Source organism: Ictalurus punctatus, chromosome 10 (genome assembly GCF_001660625.3).
Source record: "Ictalurus punctatus breed USDA103 chromosome 10, Coco_2.0, whole genome shotgun sequence".
Classification (NCBI taxonomy): domain Eukaryota; kingdom Metazoa; phylum Chordata; class Actinopteri; order Siluriformes; family Ictaluridae; genus Ictalurus; species Ictalurus punctatus.
Window position 1 is genome coordinate 28,890,935 of NC_030425.2, and position 20,744 is coordinate 28,911,678.

A 20,744-nucleotide genomic window follows, 5' to 3' on the forward strand; every position below is an offset into this window, starting at 1 on the left:
TTACTTTTCAGTTCTTTCTTTCATCCTCTTTCTTTCCATATGTTTGTTTATTTATTTATTCATTTATTTTTAGTTTTCTTTTTCCTTCTTTCAGCTCCACCTACCACATGAGTCAACTGAACGGTGTATAATTACTGTAGAGTTAATCTATCGCGCTGTATAAAGTATTGGCACCCGTTTGCCTTGTCCATCAGTGTAAAGTGCCCCACTGAACGGTTGTTATAGTTATTATTTGGATTTTGGTTTATTGTGAGGACAGAACTGTTGTCAGCACCGTTCTCTGTTTAACCGGAACTGTTCCTGAAGAGGGCAGCAGAGCCACGCGGATGCTTTACATCCAAACCGGAACTCAAAAGCCTTAGTCGTGTTTCTACACGGAGCGAAAACAAGTGCGCAGCGTTCAACCGAGCCGCCAATTCAGCTGTCGGGGTTTGAGCGAAAACTGACGTTACATATGAGCTGTTAACCCGAGAAAAGACAACAGGAAGTAAATAAACCGTTTTAACATGTCGCGGTGGTGTAAATAAACGTTCAGAAAGGAGTTTTTAAACCTGTTTAAGCGGCAATGCGACGCTACAGGACTGAGAGTGAACCGGAGCCGTGGATCGAACAGCTGATTCAGAACTACGGAACAGAGCAACGCGACTTCCGGGTCAGAGCTCATGTAGTCGGGGTGAGACTCTGCCTCCGGACATGCTAATCATTAATCAGACTTTGCATTTCTGTGGGAAACATTTCCTGTATCACATCAATGGCTTAGTGGTTAACACGTTCGCCTCACACCTCCAGGGTGTCTGGGGTTCGATTCCCACCGTGCTGCGGGGGTTTCCTCCGGGTACTCCGGTTTCCTTCCCCAGTCCAAACACATGCATGGAAGGCTGATTGGCGTGTCCATAGTCCCCTGTATGTGATTGTGCTCTGCGATGGATTGGCACCCTGTCCAGGGTGTACCCCACCTTGTGCCCCATGATAGGCTCCCTGAGATGTGTCACTGAGATAGGTTCCCTGTAGGTTCCCCGTGAACGCAGATGGATGCACATCATACGGTGAAATGTAATGCTGATGATGATGCTTCCGGATTGCTTTTTAATAGTGGGATATTAATGTGCTCTGAAACACATTCAGACGCCTGTGATTCTTTAAAAACAACCCCCCGCTGATTCTTTCTCTACTGTGGGATAAAGCCTGAAGGTTTTACTTTTCAGCGTGGCGCGTTGTCCTCATATCACAAACGAAAAGCAGTACCGCCCGGGTATTTGCATTAGCACGACTGCCTGCTTTTCTGTCTTTCGGTAATCTTTACATAACGTATCTATAAATCAAAATAAACGTTGCGACTCTCGTTAAATCTCGCCTTAACGTTAGGTGATCGCGTACAACTTTCATAGTACGTTTTATTGGCTGCTTTTAAACGCAGATGTAAATCTGCGAAGCACGGCAAGCCGTAGAAGAACAGGAACGGGGATGACTGAAATGTGATCTGTTAACAAATTCAAATATGCGAATGACGGCCTGACGTCATATCCTTCTCGTAGCTCTTTCTTCCTTTCTCCAGTCCATCTGAAGATGCAGAAATCTATTAGATCAGATTTGCATATTTTTGTATAAATATTCATATCTGTATTGGTTACACTGAAACATCTGACTGTTGGAACGTTTTGAGGGGCGTGGCCAAGTGGAAAGTTCCAGACAAAGCTACAGATTTAGGCGTAAATCTGAAATGCATAAAATTGCAATTAGATTTCTGGGGTGGCGAACTGGGGTGGCAGATTGGTCGGAAGGGTGGCAAGTTTTCCCCTGGGCCACCCCTAGAGCCACGCCCTGATAAATCATATCTGTCTTAAATGGATAGTATGTACGTACTGTGTCTGTTTAATAATGTGTGTGTGTGTGTAGGTGAGCGACTTGACCGAGTCTCAGCGCACGGATGAGAGCGATGCCTGCATGCTGTTCCTGTCTGATGGGACGGTGTTCATCCCCGCGGTGCTCAGCGCCGCCGCCTGGGAGCACATGCAGGAGTGAGTACAACACACACACACAACTTATTAACTACATGTTATGACACCAGCGACTAAACACCTGAGCCCTCGCCTAATTTTACACCATCATCATCAGCCTATTGTGTTAAATCAGCCTGAACCTGTCGAGCCGAGACACGCTTAAAAACGTGTTTAACGCTCAGATATTACCCAAACTCTACACGACGTTTAAAGCAGATGACTAAAGCAGGGTTTCTTCTTCTTCAGCACCAGAAATATATAAATATCACTCAGAAACGAGATTCTTAAAGAGACCGAGACATATCCGCTTGTTATGATTTCATTCATCAGTTCATACGAGAGTTAAATAGATTACAGAGCAGGAGAAATACTGTACGACTGCGTCAGATATTTAGGATTTAGAAGTGAATAATAATTTGTTTATTTAATAGAAACGTATGCCTTACTGTATTTACGTTAGTAAAAATGTACCGGTTGAATATTAATAGATTTGTTGTCAGACCGGTGGGCGCTGTTTTAATAAAAAATCATTTATATTGATTTATTTTGCATTAATTATCAAAATATGTATGGATTGCATGCATGGTAAAGCGGCGTAATACGTTATTAATATTAAAAGTTGAAATAATGTCACGTTTAACGTCATATTTCAAAAGTAACTGAAAGATTTTGAATGTTATCTGGTCGTTTAAATGTATAATGTATTTGTTTTTCATCAACAAGACCCACTTCAATATCTCTTCTTTTTGTTATTATTTTTTACATTTAAAAATAATCATCCGGGGCAGGGATCGTCGTACGGGGGGTTTGCGTCAGTAAGAGTAATATTGAAGGTCATGTTCGTGTTTTAAACGCTATTTTAATATTTGAAATCATTTCTTAAATAGTAGTAATTAATGTTTGATTGAAATAGATTTTTTTTTAATTGATTTTTTTTTTTTTTTACGCGTAAATGCCGTTATTTTTCTGAAGCGTTTCTTTTGCAAAGCTCAAGAAAAGTAACTCGTCCTCCACCGGGAGTTCAGTTAAATCCCGAATCGATGAATTCATTCAGTTCGTCGTTGTAAAGTGTAATGTGAGTGTATATGGGGGTTTGGGTCCGAGGTTTGAACGGCGTGTGTTTCAGGATGGAGGAGAGAGACACGTGTTCGGGTCTGGACAACACGACGGTGTCGGTGCGAAAATTCCAGCTGAACTTCCACATGGACCCGGAACTGGTACGGACAGAGAAACGCACACACGCACACGGCTGTGTGCAAAAGTTTACACACCCTCAGGATAAGTAAATGAATAGCAGTAAGATACGCAGTGTTTGCTTTCAAATATTTTCCTATGAGCGTGTTAAGATATTGATAGTGAAACGATTTTTAAAAATCAGTTTAAAAGTTTGTACCCCCTTTAATATGATTAGATATATTCTCTAATTATTTTCCAGCCCTTTGCCTGTATAACTTTGAGTCTTCGAAGTCGTGCTCTTTCCTTTCTCTTCTTTTTTTTTTTTCTTTTCTTTTTTCCCCCCCAGAAATCCTGTCAGTTTTATCTCAGCGTGAATCAGATCGTCACGGTGGGACGAGTCAGTCGGCATCACCGCCCCCCGAGCTGGCAAGATTATATTATATTAAACGTTGTTATATATTTCCGTGATACTTAATGATTAATATTTTAAATACTCCGTCTCGTTTAAAAAGCCAAAACATTTGCAACCGTCTCTTTTGCTTCCAGCACGATGCTGCCGTCAGTCAGGCAACAAATCCTGAAGATGTGGCGGTACGTGTGTGTGTGTGTGTGTGTGTGTGTGTGTGTGTGTGTGTGTGTGTACACCGGTGCTCATGGTCAGACCGAGCTAAAAAATCCAGACAAATAAACAAATGCTGTACGTTACCATGTGTGTTCATGTCACAGTTGATTTACATGTAGCCACACCCACAAAACACCATAAAAGGCGAAGCTCACAGAGAGACGAAAACGGCGAGCAAACAGCGAACGAGCTCCTCCTAAACACGGCGTGTGCTAAATCTTCCAGTATTGCAGCTCAGCCACTGCGGCGCATCAGCTACCGTAAATACACACTTTAACTCGTCCTCCTCCTCCTCCTATAGGGTGCCATTACTTTTATTCCGATTGGACGGCTGGTCTTATTTGTCTGAATTTATGCATTTGGGTTTTTACAGAATGGTCATGAAATTGGTGTGTAAGTGAAATAAACGAGTGATTTAAATGTGACCCTGATCCGTATATAAGCTCGCAGAAACTTTATACGATTTGAAGATGATCAGTCGAGGGTCACGTTAACGAGCCAAATTACACGCAGATTTACTCAAATTCCTGACAGATGAATACAAATACGGATATTTCCGATACAATTTTTCCAACTAACTAAATTTTTATGATCTTCATAAACGATCCTGGGAAAAAGTTACAAATAAATGTTTGTAAAAAATGAAGAACACTGTGTTTATATAAATATGACTTATAATAAGCAGACTCCTGGTGTGTGTGTGTGTGTGTGTGTGTGTGTGTGTGTGTGTGTGTGTGTGTTGCCATTGTCACTTTTCTCTATCCGGATGTTATGTTCTTAATTTTCACTTCAGGTCCTTGATGAAGGAGAGTTCAGTCGCTTCTATGAACTCTCAGTCAGGTTGGACTCTCCCACACACTCTCACACACTCTCACACACACCTTCTTCTCCTTATTTACCTCTAAACCTGACTTACACATTTAGAAATTTTTCCTTCCAGGACTCCCACTTTCCTGTCTGATGGGGGCGTGGCACAGTGACATCATCATGGACCTCCTGAATGATGCAATCAAGAAAATAGCCGCACCCACCGTGGGTCACCTGGGGGTGGCCACGCCTACTCACTGGCACCGAGAGAGACTTCGCTGCAGGGTAAGCCGGTATCCATAGCAACCGGGTGGTACCAGCTGTCAGTACAGCATCCAAACAAATGTGTGTGTGTGTGTGTGTGTGTGTGTGTGTGTGTGTGTGTGTGCACGCCTGTTTTTTTCCAGAGTGAGGAGTGTTTCAGCACTCCTGTGTCTCATCTCCTCATCCCAGAGGAGCAGAGGGAGATGTTGACAGCTGATCCCGGTACCGTACTGTCTCCCGTCTAATTAATTGCTCCTTATCATTACGGACCTTCGGGAATTCCACCAGACGAGCGCTCGAGCTTCTCCATGCATGTGTTTTTGTTTCCCCCTTAAATGTTCTCGTGCTCAGGTGTGTCGAGTTCGAGCGAAACTCCGAGCGGCCTGGCGCCTCCTCACGTAGCTGAAACGGCAAAGCGGCCAATCACGACGCAGGATCAGGGAGGAGACTCGGCCACCGTGGGTTCCCATAGGCCGGAACATGGGCATCAGCTCGCCCTGAACAACACCAGACCCGGTAGGAGACGTGAGCAGTGATGTGGAAATGCTGAGGAGAGTAAATGCGACTCGAGGGAGCTTATTGCGATGTTATTGTATCCCCCCCCCCCATCTTTCCCCCTTTCCCCCACCCCTAACACACACACACATTCTCTTCTCTTCCTCTCAGAGGTCGGGTGTATTGGAGGAGGAGGAGAGAGCAGTGAAGGAGAGAGCCCCTGGGACATGTTCTGTCCTGCTGCTGACCTGCTAGCAACTCCGTCATGTTCTTCAGAGAGTAATTTATTATTTACTAAATCAATACAAACACACAGAATGCTCCAGATTTAAGTTCAAAATTCTACTAAATATAACCTGTGTGTGTGTTCGTGTGTGTTCGTTCCTATGTGAGTTAATTAGAGTAATCGGTTACAGAGCCGGCTAATTAGGATCTACCAAATATGAAATGATTGAAATAATAATTATTTTAATTAATATGAATCTATGCTCTATGTATATTATTCAAATTTGCTTTGTTTTATGAATTACTTTGAAGTAGATATTAATATAAATATTATAAATATTAAAATATTTGTTCAGGGTTGTTTGTGTAAATCAGGGGCTGGTGCTTTTTGTTTGTTTGTTTGTTTTTGTTTTTGTTTTTTTTTACATGATCAAAATAGGTATAGATTGCCATAAAGTGGTTTGCACGAGTAATACGCATATTACATTTAATCATTATAATTATTATTAATATTACACGCTAATATTATTATTCATACTTAAAAAGATTCATATTTAAATACAATTAACAGCCATGTTGTAAAAGAAAATATGACATTTTTTAAATGACTTTTTCCATACAGGGTTTTTACATGGAAAATCATCATTTTATTCATTTATTACTTATAAAGAGGAAGCTTAATATCTTAAATAATAATTGAATGTGATTTTTAAATATTTTAAAATGAAATATTTTTGCTCTTTTATTACTATTTATTTATACATTCAGTGTCAATAATATGCATTTTAATATTAAAAGTAATATTAATGTTTTTTAATAATATTTCAACCTTTTAAACTCCAGATATTTATTACGTTTAAAAAAAAACCCAAAAAACTATTCAGTAAACAAAAACAAAGGAAGTCATTCTCGAAAGAGTTTGTAATTAAGACCTGAATGAAGCTCAAAATAATGTGTTTGCAGTGTTGATACGTCATTAGTACACTTTTTTTTTTTAATAATAAGTTGCTTTAATATTTGAGTTTGTTTGTGGTGTCTGTAGCTTAAAAAAAAATAACCAGTTAATTGTTTTTTTTTTGTTGGATGTTTGAACAATAAATCTACTCGGCGTTCTCGTTACATGTAGGCAGTCTGGAGCCGCTCACGCAGCAGGACAGCCGTTCACTGCTCACCAACAGCGGCTCGGCCGAGGAGTCCGGGAACATCGTTCCACCGTTTCAGAGACCACACCCGTCTCCGCGTAGCCCCGCCCACCCGAGTGACCCGACAACCACAGACGTGCAACTGGAGCCGCAAACACCGAGCCCCTTAACGCCAACCAAACCCACTTCAGCCGTGTGTGTGGAAGAACAATCCCCAAGAGACGTTCCCCGAAAAATACTACACGTGTCACACACCCCGCCCGCCAAAAAGAGCCGGGTAGGTACGCACACACACGTACGCCACAGTCACGCGAAATCTCTGTTAGTTGTGTTGTAAATAAATGTCCCCTCGTGTCCTTTCTCAGGTCCATTCAGACGGCAGCAGTTTCTCCTACACGTATGAACCTTGTCCGAACGTCGCCTCGGCTCTCAGACAGTGCAAGTAAGTCCACTTGAAAAAGAAAAAAACAAACAAACCTATAAATCAGTGAATATAAAGTAAACAAAGTAAAATACACACCCGCTATTTTTTTTTTCTTCCTTTATTTACTTATTTATTAAAAGTATTTTATGTGTCTGATTATATCTAAATGCATGGTGAAATCAAGAAAAAAAAAGTTCAAGTAATTAAAGTTTAAAACAACATGTGAAAAAGACATTTCACCATTTATTTATGAGTAAACAACATTTTTAAATGAATTATTTATTACATTTATTATTTAAGTTCCGTGTAAAATGTGTTTGTGAAAAGAGTAGGGTAGGGTTCAAGGTTCAGTTGTGTGTGTGTGTGTGTGTGTGTGTAGGGTCCCAGAGCAGCTGATGCGGTGGGCGGTGGCTTACCTGGGGACTCCTCAGCGCCCGCGTATTCTCAGCAGTGGAGTGGGGCTGAGAAAGGTTCCAGTGTTGAAATAATTATTGTTCATATGTTCTTTATAAATAATTGTGTTGTTGTAATGACCTTATTATAAATAAAATAATATTTTAAAACGATTCTGTGTCTTATTATTAATATACTGGTTCATCAACAGAGTTTGATGAAAAATAAATAAAAATAAATAATAATCAAAATAATAAAATACACAATGCTCGGAGTAATCATTTTGAATGAATGACACTGGGGGACATCCAGTGATGAGAGACGGTCAGAGGAGAATGGCCAGACTGCTTCAGGCTAACAGGAAAGTTACGGTATCTAAAATAACCACTATCTACAACCGTTACGAGCAGAAAAGCATCTCAGCACAGACAGCATGCTGAACCTTGAGGAGGACGAGCTGTAACTGCAGAAGACCGGGTCGGGTTTGTCGCCCAACAACAGGAATCTGAGGCTACAGTGGACACAGACTCACCCAAACTGGACAAATGAAGACTGGGAAAAGACCTGGAGACATTTCCCCAATATTTACTTGTCCACCCTGCTGAGAAAACAAACAAACAATAGAAATCATCACAGAAATTCTAATGGTTTCCACTACAAATAACATTGCTAAACATTAAAACCATTACCACTGTCCTTCCACCAGTGGAAGGCAATAAAATTACCAGTAGGGATCATTACAGTTTCCATTAAAACCAGTACAAATTCTATGAGGGTTTCCCTTGTTGTTTTTTACAGCAGGACAGTGTCAGTGGTCACTCGTTTAAACCTTTTTCATAAAGTTTTTCTTTATTTTATTTTAAAACAGGTTTGCTCTTGACGTCGGTCTTGTTTGTGAAAGTCACATGTACTCTAGTGTGTGTTGTGTATTTCGTTTTTATTCATCAGAAGAAGAAACTTCACAGACGGAAAGGTCTGGAGCGGATTGTTTTGATGACGTCAAATTCATGCGACGGACTCGCCTTCTAAGTTAAAGGCTTGACATGTCTACTAAACGGCGCTCGAACGACACGAATAAAGGGAAATGTGCTAAGAAGAATAAAGAGGGTGAAGTCGCTGTTCTCAGCTCGGACCTGGAGGATGATGTGATCCGGAACGGAATGAAAGAAGCTTGGAGGAGAAAGACGAGTTTCTCTAGAGGTTGGTGTGTTCGTGTGCTGCGCACGTGCAGCTGACTGACTCACCCGGCTGATCTTAAATCTCTAGTGTTTAGACCGAGTTTAATAAGAAGCAGGAGCAGAAACTTCAGCTATAGCAGGTTACCGGTGATAACCACCTGAACGAGACTTTTACTCATTCATAAAGACAAATATATTGCTTTATGAAGAAGTATGTTCTTCTGATAATTCTTATTCTAATGGATAACACATGCAATGAGTGATACTTGGAGCTTAGACACACACACACTGGGACAATGAATGGTTTTTCTTTAACACACATGTCTAATGCAAAACATTCTGGTTTTAAAAGTATTGGCACCCCCAGAGTGCATATTTTTTTTGTCGTGTTCCCTCTTAGCCATGTTAAGAATTTTCTTCTGGCTTTTATTTTTAAAGCTCCAATTTGGTCTTGATTTCCATTTCCACCCAGCAGCTAAAAGTGTCTAGAGTGAGACCGATACGTGGTTCGTCCAAGACGGGGAGGCGTAACACACTCTGAGGACGGTGCTATCGGCCCTCTTCCGCATACACTAGATCACAGATGCGCACGATTGGCTGTTGTCGCTGTGATCGACACGGGAAAGAGTGTATGCCCCTCCCACTCCGAGAGCGCAGACAATTTTTTGTTTTGATCGACGGGATTCGGACTTGATTTCTAACGAGATTTAACGTGCGACATTTCACTCTTATTTATTCTTGCCTCTCAGGTTTGTGCACGTGGACGTCGGCGTCATCGCTTCACTCCACGGGTTTATCGGGGTTTTAAATCCACAGGCCGGGATGGTCGTGGAGAATATATTGATGTCGGTTCCACGTCCGTTCGTGTTGATCTGAGTGAAAGTTGGGTCTCGTTTAACGGAAAGCTCCATCTTCATCCAGGTCATAACCTCCTGGCAGAGTCAACCATGGTGGTGTTGAAATGACTTTTCATACGCTTTAATTTACAACATCTCGCTCCAAAGCATCACTGACCCAACTCCAGATTTTGGTGAAGGATTATATATATATACATATGTGTATGTGTGTGTGTGTGTGTGTGTGTGTGTGTGTGTATATATGTATGTGTGTGTGTATATATATATGTTGTGCAATTTGTCATATTTATGCAAAAACAAAGGAGCAATCTGAGATTCTGAGGAGCAGAACTAGAATAAAATAAAGCGTTTTTAAAAAAAAAAAAAAAAACTTTGAAAGGGGGAAAAGTCTGTATCCTTTGGAAATATTTCAGGGATGCCAATACTTTTGAGCTGCCTTTAAAAAAAAAAAAAAAGACGGAAAGCACTTTTTTAAAAATGTTTGCATGCGTGACATTTTGTCGGTCACTCATTTCTCATACGGTTTAAATGGAAACTGAACGAATCGTTTATTCCACCCCGTCGTGTTAGTCTGTTCTCGAAACGGGTGCCGATAATTCCGTGGTGGCGTTCTGGCGTCGTTCTGCGCTGTAGCCCTTGTGTTCTATAGCTGTGACGTGACGTGAGGAACGTGCGTGATGTGTGCAGGCGGCGTGCAGTTGGACTGTGAGCCGTTTCCTCACTGTAGAATCAGGAATTTTGTTCAGAACGAGAGTTTCCTGGAGAATCTGAGAGACGAACTCCTGCGGCTCAACTTCCACGGCAAATCCAACGACCTGTACAAATTCCAGCAGGTGCCTCGGTTAGCTCTGACGTTTTTTTTAATTGTGTTCTGGAGTTAACGTTCCCGATTAATTAACACAGGAATGTGGAATCGTGTCTTTTACAGTCTGATGATCTGAAGAAGAGGAAAGAGCATCACGTTTCTGAAATAAGGTACGGGCTTGCAGCGTTTGAGGTTCTTCGAGTACAAGAACATTATGTTTTTATCAGTGTGTGTGTGTGTGTGTGTGTGTGTGTGTGTGTGTGTGTGTGTGTTAGGTCACTTCTGTTCCTCCAGTTCCGCTCATGGCTGTCTGAGGTGTTAGAAGTGGACTTGGAGCCGACCGTGGATATTTCCTGTGCTAAATACGAGCACACGGGTAATGAAATAATGAGCTGCAGGGTGTGTGTGTGTGTGTGTGTGTGTGTGTGTGTGTGTGTGTGTGTGTGAGATATCAAAAGGAGTGTAACCGCTTCACGTCGCTCGTCTTCCCTCTTTCACAGACGTCTTGCTGTGTCACGATGATGAACTCGAAGGCCGGAGAGTCGCCTTCATCTTGTATTTGGTGCCTCCGTGGGACTCGAGTGACGGAGGAATGTTAGATTTATACAACACAGACGGTGTGTGTGTGTGTGTGTGTGTGTGTGTGTGTGTGTGTGTGTAGCTTCTTAAATGTACAACTTGATTATTTTTCTATAACGGCACACTCCAAGGTTTTTCCTTCCTTTATAATACAGTCGCTATAAACAGTTCCAGCTTTATCTCTGACTGTTACAGACTCCTCTGACACTGGAGACTCCTTCCATAAATGTTAAATCTCAACATATCATTTATCAGTTACATCGTTACGGTTTTCTTTTTTTAATCCGTCTATGAAATGATCGCGTATTAGAACGAGCGCGTTCGTTATAAATAAAGCTGTGATGTGAAGCTGCGCCACTGTCAGAGCTGCTGCTATAGAAAACTAATCAACTCCTCCTGACCAATCACAATCCAGATCTTAACAGCCTTATAATATTGTGTTTGTGTGTGTGTGTAGAACATTATGAGCCGGTGAGCATAGTGAAGTCTCTGCTGCCCTGCTGGAACACTTTGTTGTTTTTTGAAGTCTCTCCTGTTTCCTTCCATCAGGTTAATACACACACACACACACACACACACACACACACACACACACACACACTCACTGTTTTTGGTCATGAATTATTAATGCAGTAACGCACAGCTAGTCCGTTTTTAAACTGCACCAATCTGCAGCTGTGAGAAATAAAAACAGTCGAGAGCTGCATGTGAAAGCCTTGTATAATCTAGACGTAGCGTAACTGCTGTTTTGTTTTGTTTTTTGGGGGAGGGGGGGTTGTCCTAAATTGCGCTAACCAGCTCACGAAAATTCACCACATCTTGTTCATTTCCGTTTTTACTTCACCGTTCTGGAGCTGTCTGTCCTGCATCCTTCAAATGAGTGCCAATACTTCTGTTTTTCTCCTGCTTTGCGTCAGTTCATTCGACACGTAGCCCTAATGTCTATAAACAGACGTGGTGTTTCCTGCAGTGTGTTGCCTTTGGTCCTGTATCGACACACCCAGAAACCATTTATTCATTTATTTACACCTGAGCGGCAGGTGAGAGTCATTGAGCTGTAATGGTGTGTGCGCGTGTGCGCGTGTGTGCGTGTGTGTGTGCGTGTGTCCTCCTCTGTGTGGTTCTTTAGTCAGGTGAGAACACTCAGAGCGGTTACTCTCGGGTTCGAGCCTCGAGGTTGTCTCGATCCGCTTCACAGTGAGAAAGTGAGTCTGAACCGACTCTGAGTCGACTCACTGCAGGGAGTGAATCAAACCCGCAGTGTGTTTCGGTTTGCAGCCTTTTGTTTGTTCTTTTTTGTGTTTTGGAGATTTATTTATTTATTTATTAGATCTGTATAATTATCTAATCGTGGTTCAGCTCTGGCTCTGTGCTCTTTGTGCTCTCTGATTTCTACCCACACTTCATTGTTACATTTTTTCCGTCGCCATATGTCTAACCAGTGAATGAAAGTTCTGTGAGGGCGGTTTCAGTTCTGCACGCACCTCAGGCAACGAGGTTTAGCGTTTTGGTTTGTTTAATGACGTGAAGTGTGAAACCAAACCAAATGGCAAACGAATCAAAAGAATCAATTCTGCTCCGAGTCAGATTCATAAATGGACTCCTAGGTGTGAAAGTGTCGTTATTGACTTTAATTCTGTCTGTCTGTCTGTCTGTCTCTTCATCTTTTACTCTGCCTGTCTCTCTCTCTCTCTGTCTATCTCTCTCTGTCCCTGTCTCTCTCTGTCTATCTCTCTGTCTGTCTCTCTCTCTCTGTCTATCTCTCTGTCTGTCTCTTTCTCTCTCTCTCTCTCTCTCTCTCTCTCTCTCTGTCCCTGTCTCTCTCTATCTCTGTTTATCTCTCTCTGTCTCTATCTGTCTTTCTCGCTGTCTGTCTCTCTCTCTCTCTCTCTCTCTCTCTCTCTCTGTCTTTCTCGCTGTTCGTCTCTCTCTCTCTCTCTCTCTCTCTCTGTCTTTCTCGCTGTTCGTCTCTCTGTCCCTGTCTCTCTCTATCTCTGTTTATCTCTCTCTGTCTCTATCTGTCTTTCTCGCTGTCTGTCTCTCTCTCTCTCTCTCTCTCTGTCTTTCTCGCTGTTCGTCTCTCTCTCTCTCTGTCTGTCTGTCTGTCTCTCTCACTGTCTCTCTCTCTCTCTCTCTCTCTCTCTCTCTCACTGTCTCTCTCTCTCTCAGGTGTCTGAGGTTCTTACTGATGAAAAGTGTCGCTTGTCTCTGAGCGGTTGGTTTCACGGCGCGTCCCTGCAGAGACCCCGGCGCTACACGGAACCGGCAGTTCCACGTCACACACACGTCCTCGCAGACGTGAGTCAGGTTCAGGGTTCAACTCCGACACTGTTCTTATAGTGTTGAAAACGTTTGCGTTTTCCAATTTTTAAATGTTTGTATTAATCTGAAAATTCCGTTTTAAACAGGTTTTTTTTTTTTTATTTTAAATATCAGGCTGTTGGCTTATGTTGCTTTTATTGATATTTTATCGAATATTTATTGGTTATTATTTTAGTTTTAGTTTCAGCGTAAAGGTACAACAGGTATGATTTCATCAAAATGTGGCACGGTCAGGTCTCGAACGGTTAAATAGGTGGAGCGGAATAAGATTTGAACGATTTATTTATTTATTTATTTATTTTGCTCCTTGAACCCATGTACCCAAAACTCCGCCCCCAGAATCTGCTTGAAGCCGAGTAATAACACTTTAAACGAACAAAATCAGGCTCATAATGATTTACATTGATGGTATAGAGCACTTTTTCTTTGTAAAGGGGGGGAGGGGCTTAAACCGGTTTTTTTTTTTTATCACTTACTTCTGTACTAGAAGGAAATAAAAAAATCGACTAGAGCACGTTTACGTTTATTTACAAAAAGTCCACGAACACACCTTTTTGTTTCTGCCATTTGAAGCCCCAGCGATAACTGTGTGTGTGTGTGTGTGTGTGTGTGTGTGTGTGTGTGTGTGTTTGTTTCAGGAGACAGTGTTATTTGAGTGGGTGAATGAGACGTACATGGATCCTCTGTATCAGGCTCAGGTGCAGCAGGAGTTCGAGGACACTTCAGAAATCCGCTTGCCGAACTTCCTCCAGGTGAGTCGCTCGTTCTAACACGTTATCGTTCCTATAGCAACAGCGGATTAATAAAGGGAAAACCGTGTGTCACCGACTCGCTAAACGACATGTCGAGGACACGTTTATGTAACGTTTACGGAAGGAGTCTCCAGCGTCGGCGCGTCGTAACGGTGAGAAGTGAAGCCGTAACGTTTCATCGGGAGTGTTTACGCTTCTTTGCGGTTTCTGCGTGTGTTTTTTCCTTTCCAATAAAAGGAAAAGAAAGAATTCCGTCTCTCTCCGAACCGAGGAAAGTCTGATGGCTTGCGTTATAGCAGCTATAAACGGTCGCTCTTCTCTAAAGAGAGAGCTGGTGAGGGAACGAGTGTTTACAGCTGCTATAGCGTAAAGTGAGGACAGGAAATGAAGGAGAGTGTACACACCGTATAAAAGCACGACGTGTTGTTCTTTAATGTGTATTAAATTGTAATTGTTGGCAAATGTCTATGGTGTAAGGGGAATAAAACACTCGAGCCCTTGCTGCTGTAGGAGGAGAAATATAATCAGGTGATCGAGGCCTTACGATTGGCTGAAATCCAGTGGGAGAGGAGAGGGCCGCCCAATAAGAGGTGAGCTGCTGATTCAGGTAAAGTTTACATCATATTACTGCTCTGTTCACACTCAAGACTGCACACAGTGTGTGTGTGTGTGTGTGTGTGTTTAGGTGTTACGCAAGAGCACAGCTGCAGAGTTTGCCCTCCTGTCTAAAAGAATGCTGGGATCTGCTCTCGTCTGAGGCCTTCTTCCTCCTGTTGTCCAACCTGACAGGGCTGAGCCTGCACGCTCTCGCTCCCGGGGACGATGAGAGTGACAGCGAGGGGCAGGAGGGACAGAGCGAGGGGCAGGAGGGACAGAGCGAGGGGCAGGAGGGACAGAGCGAGGGGCAGGAGGGATGGAGCGAAGGGCAGGAGGGACAGAGCGAGGGGCAGGAGGGACAGAGCGAGGGGCAGGAGGGACGGAGCGAAGGGCAGGAGGGACGGAGCGACACAGACAACAGCGAGGGCGAGTTTAATGATCCAGATGGTCAGGGTTCCAGCGGCACTTCTTCATCCACGGAGAAGAAAAAAAACAAAGGTGATCAGACTTTCCTCAGATTTTAGAGAGACGGAATTCTTTCTTTTCCTTTTTTCTTTCCTTGTACTGGACATGAGCACGGGGGCGTGGCTTATTTTATTTGAAACTCCTAATGTTCCCCTTAAATTCTAATGTAAATACAGTGAATGAGTGCAGAAGATGTTTACGTTTCTCTCTCTCACTCTCTCTCTCTCTCTCTCTCTCTCTCTCGTGTGTTTCAGGGCCTCCTGTGTGTGTGGGTGAGCTCCGCCGTTGGTCTCACGGTGATTACACTCTGCTGCATGACTCTGTAAAAAGAGAGTTTGCGCTGGACCTGCTGCTCTATTTTGGTTGTACAGGTAACTCCTGTCTCACACCTGTCTTGCTCTCACTCCTGTCTTACTGTTAACAGCTGTCTCACTTCTAACACCTACAGTACACCTGTCTCACTCCTGTTTGACACCTGACTAGCGCCAGTCTGACTTTTTCTTTTTTTTGGACACCCCTCACTTTTCTGACACCTGTCTCACTGTTCTGACACCTGTTTCACCTGTCTCACTCCTGACACCTGTCTCACTGTTCTGACACCTGTTTCACCTGTCTCACTCCTGACATCAATTCAATTCAATGCAATTGTATTTGTATAGCGCTTTTTACAATAGACATTGTCTCAAAGCAGCTTTACAGAAATATCAACACGGTATACAGATATTAAAGGTGTGAATTTATCCCAACTGACCAAGACACTGAGTGGCGACGGTGGCGAGGAAAAACTCCCTAAGATGTTAAGAGGAAGAACCCTTGAGAGGAACCCGACTCAGAAGGGAACCCGTCCTCATCTGGGTAACAACAGATAGTGTGAAAAAGTTCATTATGGATTTATATGAAGTCTGTATGGCGTTAGGAGCAGCCGTAGTCCCAGCAGTCTGGAATTAAAGAAGATTTGAGCTCCATCCAGAGGCAGAAAGGATCTGGATCTCTAGTATCTCCATAAAATCGTGTGGGGCTCGGCCGAAGGAGAGAGGGAGAGAAAAGATTATTAGGACTGGGAATTAGTGTAATAGAAAGTCTAGTCAGGGTAGGCTTGAGTAAACAAATACGTTTTAAGCCTAGACTTAAACACTGAGACTGTGTCTGAGTCCCGAACACTAATAGGAAGACTGTTCCATAACTGTGGGGCTCTATAAGAGAAAGCTCTTCCCCCTGCTGTAGCCTTCACTATTCCAGGTACCGTCAGATAGCCTGCATCTTTTGATCTAAGTAGGCGTGGCGGATCATATAAAACCAAAAGGTCGCTTAGATACTGTGGCGTGAGACCGTTTAGTGCTTTATAGGTTAATAAAAGTATTTTATAGTCAATGCGAGATTCCACTGGGAGTCAATGCAGTGTTGATAATATCGGTGTGATGTGGGCGTATCTTCTGGTTCTAGTTAGGACTCCTACTGGAACATCCAGACAGTATGGCATTACAGTAATCTAATCTAGAGGTGACGAATGCATGAACTAGTATTTCCGCATCATGTAGCGACATTATATTTCTTATCTTAGAAATATTTCTGAGATGAAAGAAGACTATCCTAGTGATATTATCTACATGAGCATCAAACGATAGGCTGGAGTCAATAATCACTCCAAGGTCTTTAACTGCTCCACGTGATGACACAGAAAGACCATCCAGAGTAACCATGTGATCAGAAAGATTACTTCTAGCTACACGTGATCCTAATAAAAGTATTTCTGTTTTATCAGAATTAAGTAAAAGGAAGTTAATAAGCATCGAACGTCTAATGTCCTTTACACATTCCTCAACTTTACTAAGCTGCTGTCTGTCCTCTGGCTTCGCTGAAACATACAGCTGTGTATCATCAGCATAACAGTGGACGCTAATTCCATGTTTACGAATAATTTGTCCTAGGGGGTAGCATATATAGAGTAAAAAAGCAGTGGGCCTAAAACAGAACCCTGTGGAACACCAAATTTAACCTCTGTATGCGTGGAGAAGTCTCCATTTCCATCTACGAACTGATAACGATCGGTCAGATAAGACCTGAGCCAGGAGAGGACTGTTCCCTTAATGCCAACAACATTTTCTAATCTATCAAGGAGAATAGTGTGATCTATAGTATCAAAAGCTGCACTAAGGTCGAGTAACACAAGCAGCGAGACACAACCCTGATCAGAGGTCATTAGAAGGTCATTTATTACTTTAACCAGCGCTGTCTCTGTGCTGTGATGAGGTCTAAATCCTGACTGATGCATTTCATGAATGTTGTTCCTATCTAGGTACGAGCATAACTGCTTTGCTACAACCTTTTCTAAAATCTTAGACATCTGTCTCACCTGTCTCACTCTTCTGACACCTGTTTCACCTGTCTGCCTCTTCTCAATCACCTGTCTCACGACTCTAAATTGGCATTCTCATGGCCGTCCAGTTTTTGGCTGCTGGATGACAGAAAACAGTGTCAAGAGTCCTTTTCCGTTTCAGGATGGAAGGCGGAGTATGGAGGATTTGCATCGTACATCGCGCGCGACGAAGACGAAGAGGTCGGTGATGACATCACACTAGTAGCACGATTGTAGCAGAGTCCAAACGCAGCCGTCGAACTTCATCGATAAGTACATGAGACAGATGTGAGAAACGATCTCCGAGCTGTTCTTGTGGACTTTTTGTACAACTTTCCAACAGTAGAAAAAGTAGTTCCGTAGTAAATACGTCACATATATTTACACTTTCCTGAAGGTTCCACAAACTCCTCCCTCTGAAAAAGTAGTTCCATTTCACAGAGAGTGAAGTTCGACATCTGCCTTTAGACTTCTATTCTAAATGAGTTTGGAGGAAAAAATCTACATTTTGTAATCATTTTGTGTGTGTGTGTGTGTGTGTGTGTGTGTGTGTGTGTGTGTGTGTGTGTGTATTCGCAGCTCCTGACCGTGTACCCTGAGGAGAACTCTCTGGCGTTGGTGTACAGAGACAAAGAAACTCTCAAATTCATCAAACACATCAATCACAACAGCGTCGTTCAGGAGGGCGATCACGCGCTCACACACTTCTACGATTTCTCTTTCACCTACTACGAGTAAACACAACCACACATGTGACAAAAACTTTAATCAAAAAGTTTTCACTCCCCCCCCTTGGTTTCAGGGTGAATAAATTATAAACAGTGCCTCTGTTATACAGTTTATATACAATAATAAACATTCATGTGCCATTCGTATTTAATAGTGTTTTCTGTGAACTCAAATATTCCATTTTCACCCGCACTCTATATGCTCGAGTAAATTCATTTAACATTGTGCCTCGTTACAGTGTCTAATAATAATAATAATAAGAAGAAGAAGAAGAAAACCTTAGAAAGAAGGTTCCTCGAGGTCTGAAGGTAGCTATTGGTTCTCGCTTTCTAAAGAGTTCTACTTCTTATGAAACTCTGCTATAGGGTTCTATGTAGAAATGTCATTTTGCAGTATAGATTATAGATCAATGATTTCACAAGGTTTTTTTTTAATCATTAGTGGAGCGTCTGCCGTACGAGTCCCTGTGAACGAGCTGTCACTATAGAAACCATAACATATCACAACGAGCGCATTAATTATAAATGAACCTGTGACACGCAGCTGCACTACTGTCAGAGATGCTGTTATAGAAAATTAATCAACTCCTCCTGACCAATCACAATGCAGAACTTAACAGCGCTGTGGTGTAAGAGTATAGAAGTGTGTGTGTGTGTGTGTGTGTGTGTGTTATCTAAGAGTGGTGCAGGACCAGGGGTGCAGCTCTTTGCGTGTTTTAAGTGTGTATCTGTGTAAGTCGGGACACAGTGAGCAGAACGCCTCGATCACGTTCTGTGAAACCACGCAGTAACAGTGAACCTCGCGGAGTTTGGTGCACTGCGTTGCCAAGTCGACCAGCGCCGTGTTGAGCTCGGGGGACGCTGTAGTCTGCAGTTCGAGCACCTCCAGCGTTCCCGCGTAACTCTGCGCCACGGTGCGTATCTCATCCAGTAGCCAGGTCCACGTGTGGAGGCGGAGCTGTCTCACAGGGATGCTGGGCTGAAGAACGCTGGGAACCTGCAGCTCCGGGAGCGTGTGGTCCAGCTCCAGGTCCACTCTCAATCCGGGATGCCTGCGTCTCATGTCTTCCCAGACTTGGTCGCAGAGCGGCGTGACGTACTTCAGCGAGCGCTCGCAACGCAGCTCCAGCAGCTTCAGGTCTGTCCTCTGGGGTTGGAGGAGGTCCCGGAGGACATCATGAGACACGCTGGCTTGGAAGAGCCCGATGGTGTTCAGCGCTGGACAGTGTTTCAGAACGTCCCTGATTGTCTCCGAGACGACGCCGCACACCAGAGAACCGTTATTGATGAAGAGACTTCGCAGGGCGGGGCAGAGCGTGGCGACGCTCTTGACAAAGCTGTCGCTCAGGGTGAACGGCACGCCTCTCAGGTCCAGCGCCATGAGGGATGACCCGTTTGTCAAGACGTCCACCAATCCCTGTAACAGGTCCTGTCCCGCGTAAAACAGAGGTGGGTTCCCCAAACAGCTGATGCATAACCGGCGCAGTCGGCCATCACCCCTGGATAGAACCTGCTGCAGAACCCACAGTCCAGTCTCCCGATGAGCAGACTCAGCCACACTGACAATCAGCTTTAAGTGTCTGATACATGGCAGAAGATCCGAGAACCTCTGAGGAACACAGTCTTCCGACTCACACCTGATTGGACGAAAAAAGTGATGAGATGAATAAAGTCGCAGTAAACTCCAGCAACACTCTTTACTTTCTACTCACCTGATCTCAGTGTGTGTCCATGCGCTCGAACAGGTTAAGCTGTTGGACCATGTTTTACACACCTGAAAGGCGTTGCCTTTATCCTTCAGAGGCAAGAATGAGAAAATATGTGCAAGGATTTCTTCTGGAAGTTCCATTAGTTTGTCTTTCAATCCAAACAACAAAGCACAAAAAGTCTAAACAGATCCTCTACATCTACTTTATTCCAATACCGGGACTCTCAGTCTGGTTTCTTCCTCACTTCAATGTGACAAGTTTGTTACTTCCTCTTAGTCCTGCACTTCCGCGTCACTGTGTTACGTCAGAGACGTCAACTCTCCGTCGCCATCTTGGCGAGGGCAAGTTTTTACGTTCATTGCCAAGCTCACTGACTTGAATTTACAGCGTCAGCTAAGACATTAAACAAAAATACCGTCATATTCTGCAGCACTTGGATGTAGAAATAAACGACCCAAATAAGAAAACAAGGAATGTTCAGAAGGAATATTCTGTTATACGAATTACAAATAACTGTTCCTATGATTCATTATTGCCGTTATTATTTTTTAGCATCACAGTTGTGTTTAATAAAACAAAACAGTGTGTTGTACTTGTAGATGTATCAGCAACAGTAAAGCACTTACTCAGCATTGATTGATTATGATTATTTTTGATCCAAACACTGGTGCAGTTTTATAAAGTGTAAAAAATTTTTAATGTTTAATTTTTTTTCCACATTTACATACCATATGACGAGCTGGAATGTTTGACTTCCAAACAAAAGAAATACCCAAAACAAGTTGAAAATAAAGAGAGTTAATACTGAATCTATAAAGCTACCTCGACATTTCCATGTACACTTGTAT

At 42.9% G+C, this 20,744-nt stretch overlaps 3 protein-coding genes across 5 annotated transcripts; 2 read left to right on the plus strand and 1 right to left on the minus strand.

Moving 5' to 3' along the window:
• Positions 1-353: 353 nt before the first annotated feature.
• Positions 354-7,721, plus strand: acd (ACD shelterin complex subunit and telomerase recruitment factor). The gene is made up of 13 exons (XM_017478148.3): positions 354-673; positions 1,897-2,018; positions 3,127-3,217; positions 3,523-3,602; positions 3,723-3,767; positions 4,592-4,638; positions 4,739-4,890; positions 5,013-5,091; positions 5,221-5,385; positions 5,536-5,643; positions 6,716-7,008; positions 7,097-7,173; positions 7,535-7,721. The coding sequence occupies exons 1-13, from the start codon at positions 566-568 to the stop codon at positions 7,641-7,643; spliced, it is 1,476 nt and encodes a 491-aa protein (XP_017333637.2). The 5' UTR covers positions 354-565; the 3' UTR covers positions 7,644-7,721.
• Positions 7,722-8,538: 817 nt separating this feature from the next.
• ogfod1 (2-oxoglutarate and iron-dependent oxygenase domain containing 1) lies at positions 8,539-18,334 on the plus strand. Of its 3 annotated transcripts, none has more exons than XR_008397108.1 (13): positions 8,539-8,748; positions 10,271-10,416; positions 10,512-10,558; positions 10,664-10,764; positions 10,889-11,005; positions 11,425-11,516; positions 13,137-13,265; positions 13,928-14,041; positions 14,552-14,631; positions 14,727-15,136; positions 15,358-15,474; positions 17,602-17,747; positions 18,039-18,212. XR_008397108.1 is itself a non-coding variant. In XM_053683343.1 (13 exons), exons 1-13 carry the CDS (start codon positions 8,592-8,594, stop codon positions 18,195-18,197), a joined length of 1,728 nt encoding a protein of 575 aa, XP_053539318.1. In that variant the 5' UTR covers positions 8,539-8,591; the 3' UTR covers positions 18,198-18,334. The 3 variants fall into 3 exon arrangements, 2 of the variants coding, with proteins under 2 accessions (XP_053539318.1, XP_053539319.1); XM_053683343.1 differs by having other exon boundaries at positions 17,602-17,660; positions 18,039-18,334; XM_053683344.1 differs by lacking the exon at positions 13,137-13,265 and having other exon boundaries at positions 17,602-17,660; positions 18,039-18,334.
• Positions 18,207-20,248, minus strand: fbxl8 (F-box and leucine-rich repeat protein 8). The gene is made up of 2 exons (XM_017478151.3): positions 19,900-20,248; positions 18,207-19,824 (listed from the first exon to the last, which is right to left on the minus strand). The coding sequence occupies exons 1-2, from the start codon at positions 20,034-20,036 to the stop codon at positions 18,858-18,860; spliced, it is 1,104 nt and encodes a 367-aa protein (XP_017333640.1). The 5' UTR covers positions 20,037-20,248; the 3' UTR covers positions 18,207-18,857.
• Positions 20,249-20,744: the final 496 nt, after the last annotated feature.